A 6,000-nucleotide genomic window follows, 5' to 3' on the forward strand; every position below is an offset into this window, starting at 1 on the left:
AAGGGGTATGAGCCTCCCGAAGACCGGCCACGGGAGGGGACCCCCCACCTAGGCACGTTAGCCTCACTCCACGCACTCGCGCACCGTGGGGACTCCACGCAAGGTTCCCCGGGGCACGCTATGACCCGTCGGCGGTGCGGCGGAGCCTGAGGCTACGTGGGGCTAGGGACCCGAGACGCGAGACGCGCGAAGACCCGCGAAACACAAACGGCCGTCGACCCATGGAACGCAACCACGCCCGAGCCGGTCCCGTCCGAGCCGGGCCCCCGAGAACGCAACTTGACCCGAGCCGGTGCCGTCCGAGCCGGGCCCTCCTGAGCCGGTGCCGTCCGTGCCAGGATCCCTGGAAGCAACAACTTGGTCCCTTGGCTGCGCGCGGGTAAGAATCCCCGCCGGGCCCTCCCGAGCCGGTGCCGTCCGAGCCGGGCCCTCCTGAGCCGGTGCCGTCCGTGCCAGGATCCCTGGAAGCAACAACTTGGTCCCTTGGCTGCGCGCGGGTAAGAATCCCCGACGGGCCCCTTGAAGACAGTCACCTCGGCCGCGTGCGGGTAAGAATCCCCGACGGGCCCCTTGAAGACAGAAGTTCCCTCGGCTGCGTGCGGGTAAGAATCCCCGCCGGGCCCCCTCCTCGACGCGCCCAGAAGCTGGGGCGTCACACTTGGTATCAGAGCTCTCCCTCGGCTGCGTGCGGGTAAGAATCCCCGCCGGGCCCCCTCCCCGACGCGCCCAGAAGCTGGGGCGTCACACTTGGTATCAGAGCTCCAGAACGAGCTCCTGGAAACGAGCCGAAGACTAACGTGCCCGACGCGCACGATACTCACGACGACTCCAACCGCAATGGCCCGGGTCGTCAAAATCCTGGTGAAGAGAGCTCCAGAAAGCAACCACACGCCCTCCGCCCCGTGACGCGTCCTGAACACGCGGGCCGTCACTTGTGACCCGCGCCGGCCCCGATCCGAGCCGGGCACCTCCATGAAGAAAAGGAACGATGCGAGCCAGACAGGGCTCTTCGTGACGCGTCCCAACAACGGGCCGTCACCCGTGACCCGCGCCGGCCCCGATCCGAGCCGGGCACCTCAATGAAGAAAAGGAACGATGCGAGCCAGACAGGGCTCTTCGTGACGCGTCCTAACAACGGGCCGTCACCCGTGACCCGCGCCGGCCCCGATCCGAGCCGGGCACCGCCATGACACGAAAAGCAGCGATGTGAGCCAGACAGGGCTCTCTACATGAAGAAAAGGCAGATACGAGCCAGACAGGGCTCTTTATGACAAAAACATAGAAACTCCAAAAACGCGACGAACCAAGCCAACGGTGTTCGTCGCGCCCCGGCCACGTTTTGTGGCCCATGCTGAGCTAAAGATCCAAACGACGTCCAAACAGGGACCAACTCGCAAGTGCTGCATTGCGATGGAACGCTCTTTCAAATTCGGCTTTCAAGAAGCCTCCGCGCGGACCAACGCAGCAGGTGGTTCCGCGCACATCGGGTTACCTATTCGGGGAACGCTCAAGTACGGGGAATTCTACTTGGGTGTTCAAAGCATATCTTTTCAGCCTTCTGCCAAAACCCCAAAAATACTCACACACTCATTTTCAAAAATGACAAAAACAAAGCATGCCTACTTACTTGCATTTTGGGAACAGTTTTTGATCACTTGCACTTATATGCACCCCTTTGTCCCCACGGCCTCATGCATAGCCGAGCACTCTTTTCCCACGTTCGACGCGGTCGTCGAACTCTCTTCAAACGGGGGTGTATATAAGGGGTATGAGCCTCCCGAAGACCGGCCACGGGAGGGGACCCCCCACCTAGGCACGTTAGCCTCACTCCACGCACTCGCGCACCGTGGGGACTCCACGCAAGGTTCCCCGGGGCACGCTATGACCCGTCGGCGGTGCGGCGGAGCCTGAGGCTACGTGGGGCTAGGGACCCGAGACGCGAGACGCGCGAAGACCCGCGAAACACAAACGGCCGTCGACCCATGGAACGCAACCACGCCCGAGCCGGTCCCGTCCGAGCCGGGCCCCCGAGAACGCAACTTGACCCGAGCCGGTGCCGTCCGAGCCGGGCCCTCCTGAGCCGGTGCCGTCCGTGCCAGGATCCCTGGAAGCAACAACTTGGTCCCTTGGCTGCGCGCGGGTAAGAATCCCCGCCGGGCCCCTTGAAGACAGTCACCTCGGCCGCGTGCGGGTAAGAATCCCCGACGGGCCCCTTGAAGACAGAAGTTCCCTCGGCTGCGTGCGGGTAAGAATCCCCGCCGGGCCCCCTCCTCGACGCGCCCAGAAGCTGGGGCGTCACAGGAAGCGTCCCTTTGAGCTACATTTGTGTGTCAAAGAGGAAAGTGGAGAATGACACTGCCTATGCTTCGTATTCTATCACAGGAACAGACTTTCAAGAGGGACCATCGATTCATCGTCTAAGGTCTATCCGTGGCGGAATGGTTTACAATGCTGCGCACAGAAAAATAAAGTTACATGCAGGAAGTAAAATGCAGCAGCACCCTATTGAATCTGTTGCAGGCATGCTGTCGAAAGAAGGACCTAAACAGAGGAAGGCATGTATACTCAGCTATGGCTGAGAATAACTTTGAGTCGACAGCCCTCCTCGCAGACTACTTCATTCGCTTGTTAGCAACATGTCGGTATGTTGAGGATGCAGATAAAACATTCTCATATGTGCCATACCCTAGCGTGTATACATGGACTGCATTGATTTCTGCCCATGCGAGCCTTGGACATATCCTCAAAGCCATTGATCTCGATTTCCAAATGCAACAACGCGGCACACAACCCGACAGAGTAATCTTTTTGTGTGTCATTAAGGCTTGCAGTAGTGGGGGAGCCCTTCACTATGGTAGGTTTATCCATCATCACGTCCTTGACAGTGGACTCGTGCTTGATGTGGTTATAGAAAACACCCTTGTTGACATGTATGCGAAATGTGGGAGTTTGCATGAGGCACGCTTTTTGTTCGACAGATTGCCCAACCGTACGCTTGTATCATGGAGTGCTTTAGTTGCAGGTTATGCTCAGCATGGCCATAGTGACCTTGCTTATGAGTTTTTCATCACCATGCAAGATGAAGGATTCAAGCCAAGTAGTGGCATGTTTTTATGCATCTTGAAGGTTTGCGCGACCATGGAAGATGCAGAGAAGTGTATGGTCATACATGACCAGACAATTAGGCACGGATTTGAATTTGATGTCGTCGTTGGAAGCAGTCTTGTTGATGTGTATGCAAAATGTGATTGCTTAGAGGAGGCACACAAGGTTCTCAAAGTGCTTCCGAGTCCGAATATAGTGTCATGGGGTGCACTTATCAACGGCTATGCACAGCATGGCCAAGGTTATGTAGCTCTCAAGCTCTTTGAAAAGATCCAAAGAGAAGGTTTTAAACCGGACACGTTCCTGTATTCGATCATGATAAAGCTATGTGCCATAATGGGTGCATCAGAACAAGGAAAGCTGCTACATAAGAAGTTTTTGAGAAACGGGTTTAGGCTAGACACTGTGGTAGGAAATGCGCTAATTAATATGTACTGCAAATGTGGAAATCTAGTGGCGGCTCATAATGTCTTTAATGAGCTACCGACAAAAGACATGGTCTCTTGGGGTGCACTAACAGCAGGTTATGCCGCTAACGGTGTCTATGAACAAGCCGTAGTGCTCTTGGAGGACATGCAGAAGCAAGGAATTAACCCAGATAGTGGAGTAATTCTGAACATTCTTGCTGCTTGTAGTCATTCGGCTCTGCTCGAAGATGGCCAGCGTCACTTCAAAGCAATGGTAATTGTTCATGCAATTAAACCAAGCATTGAGCATTATAATTGCATTATTGATCTTTTTAGTCGGGCAGGTCGCTTGAATGAGGCTGCTGATCTACTTCACACTATCTCAGCGAAGCCGGACAATATTGGGTGGAGGTCTTTGCTTGCTGGTTCACGAAATTTCAAACATATAGACATAGGGGATGCATGATGAAGTGAATGTCCAAAGATTTGCAAGGCGCCAGGTTGAGTGTATGTATTGAAATTTCAAAATGGTGATCTCGCATGTTGCGAGCCTCTGAAACAAGAGAATGGTTTGTGTATTTCATGCAATGCTCCCTTTCTTGGCAGATCAACGTGTGGCACCTTGAACACTTACAAGGAATGGCCATTTTTCAGGGCTCACATTCCCCATTCCGAGTTCCCTTCTTCTGTTCCGGTCCCTGTTCCACATGACACTTGTGAGCATGTCATCACAGGGAATGGCAATGCTAGCCCGTTCCGATCCGATGTTTGCCGTGAACGGTGAACATCCTGCCTGTGTGGATGGAGGCTACCATAGCAGCAGGCCTCTTTTTTGGTTAAATATCTCAGACGAAGATAGATCAATTGTGAGAGACAGGGAACGGGCATACGAATCTCCACCCTACCAATTCTTAAAGTAGCCTGTGGCTACCCAAACCCTTGAACTGCATGCCATTCAAGTGGCTGGCCTTGCCCTAGGGACCTTTCATGGCCACCGGTTGGGGCTTGCCCACAGGAGCCTAGGACCCTTGTCCTGACATCAACTGTCCATGTGAATGCTTGTTTCTGACCTGTAGGCGTCAAGCTTCGGACTTGCTCCTCTAAGGTTCAGTTCATAAGCTCAAGCTCTTATTGCACATGCCTCAGGCTCCTAGTGCACACAGCTCAAGGTCACCGAGAAAGAAGTACCAGTGCACAGCTTGCCAAGGCCCATGCCAAAAAACTAAAAAGAGTGGACATGACCTTACCTTAGTTATGTCTGTTGTTTATGCTGAGGAGATTGATCTTGTTGCATACTTCACATAAATTCCACTATTGTTCACTTAAGTGCCTAGAGTGCTTCATTTTTCTTGCAAATAGTCAAAATGACATTATCGTCCTATGTCCTATTAGCGTGCGGATAGTTGCTTGTGAGAATGAATTGCTGTCCAAGTTACGATTAACAATAGTTTCAATTCCAAAAGCTGGTAAGGAGTGTTTTCTTCAAAGGCAATGATTGTGTAGCTTAGCATTAACATCTCAATTTGGTCTCTGGGTACAAGGTTTTCAAAAAAAATTACTTGCATATTTTTGGAGTATTATTTCTAGGGTTTTTGCACCCCTATACTATTGTGCTTTAGCACTTCTCCTGTCCTCCTTTCAACCTTTTCGAAGCTTCATGCCTCAAAAACAGTTGAGAGCTTTAAGAGGGTCTTCCATAGAAAGAAAAATTTGGGTCATACTTAAGCTTCAATTTAGAGTGGCTCGGTCTATCCTAACCTGAAGCATATCGCAATTGCTTGAAAAAGACATTTTCTTGGCCTTGATTTTTAAGGTGAGATGATTGGATTTATGCCAAAATCCAAGGTATGTATGGGTGAAATGCCCAATTTTAACCTTGAAAATCACAACCCATTAAAGTCAACCCGAAATTTTCATTTGGGAAATTAGGGCAAAATTTTGCAAATGCAGGTATGATTTCAAAAGCTGTTTCCGATGCTAAACTTTGGCATGCACGTTTTGGGCATTTGAATTTTGCCAGTTTCCTGCGTTTGCAGAAATCTGATATGATCGTTCCTTTGCTACCCCTCAAAGCACCTTCTAAGCATATTTGTGAAGGTTGTAATAAGAATGTAAGTTCAAAGTTTCCAACATTAAGGGCTACATGCAGGTTACAACTTGTGCATAGTGATGTTGAGGCTTATGCAAACTCCATCCTTGGGTAATTACATATACTTCATGACTGTCATTGATGATTACTCCAGGCATGCATGGGTGTATCCACTTAAAGGTAAGTCAGAAGTGTTCATGTGTTTCAAGAACATTCTAGTTATGGCTAAAAATGTCCCTAAATGTACAAAGGACACCCTCTGTTCAGATCAACGGGGAGTATATGTCTTATGAATTTAATGCATTTCTGGCTAGTCGTGGGATAAAACACCAATGTATAGTGTTGTATACACTGCAATGTATGGTCAAGAGTCAAGCTTTACCACATTCACATTGGCTT

At 51.1% G+C, this 6,000-nt stretch overlaps 1 protein-coding gene across 1 annotated transcript; it reads left to right on the forward strand.

Moving 5' to 3' along the window:
* Window positions 1-2,224: 2,224 nt before the first annotated feature.
* On the forward strand, window positions 2,225-4,891 carry LOC147428152 (pentatricopeptide repeat-containing protein At2g33680-like). The gene is made up of 2 exons (XM_086497394.1): window positions 2,225-3,786; window positions 3,857-4,891. The coding sequence occupies exons 1-2, from the start codon at window positions 2,476-2,478 to the stop codon at window positions 3,863-3,865; spliced, it is 1,320 nt and encodes a 439-aa protein (XP_086353520.1). The 5' UTR covers window positions 2,225-2,475; the 3' UTR covers window positions 3,866-4,891.
* Window positions 4,892-6,000: the final 1,109 nt, after the last annotated feature.

Source organism: Adiantum capillus-veneris, chromosome 23, assembly GCF_014529385.1.
Source record: "Adiantum capillus-veneris isolate H3 chromosome 23, ASM1452938v2, whole genome shotgun sequence".
Lineage (NCBI taxonomy): Eukaryota > Viridiplantae > Streptophyta > Polypodiopsida > Polypodiales > Pteridaceae > Adiantum > Adiantum capillus-veneris.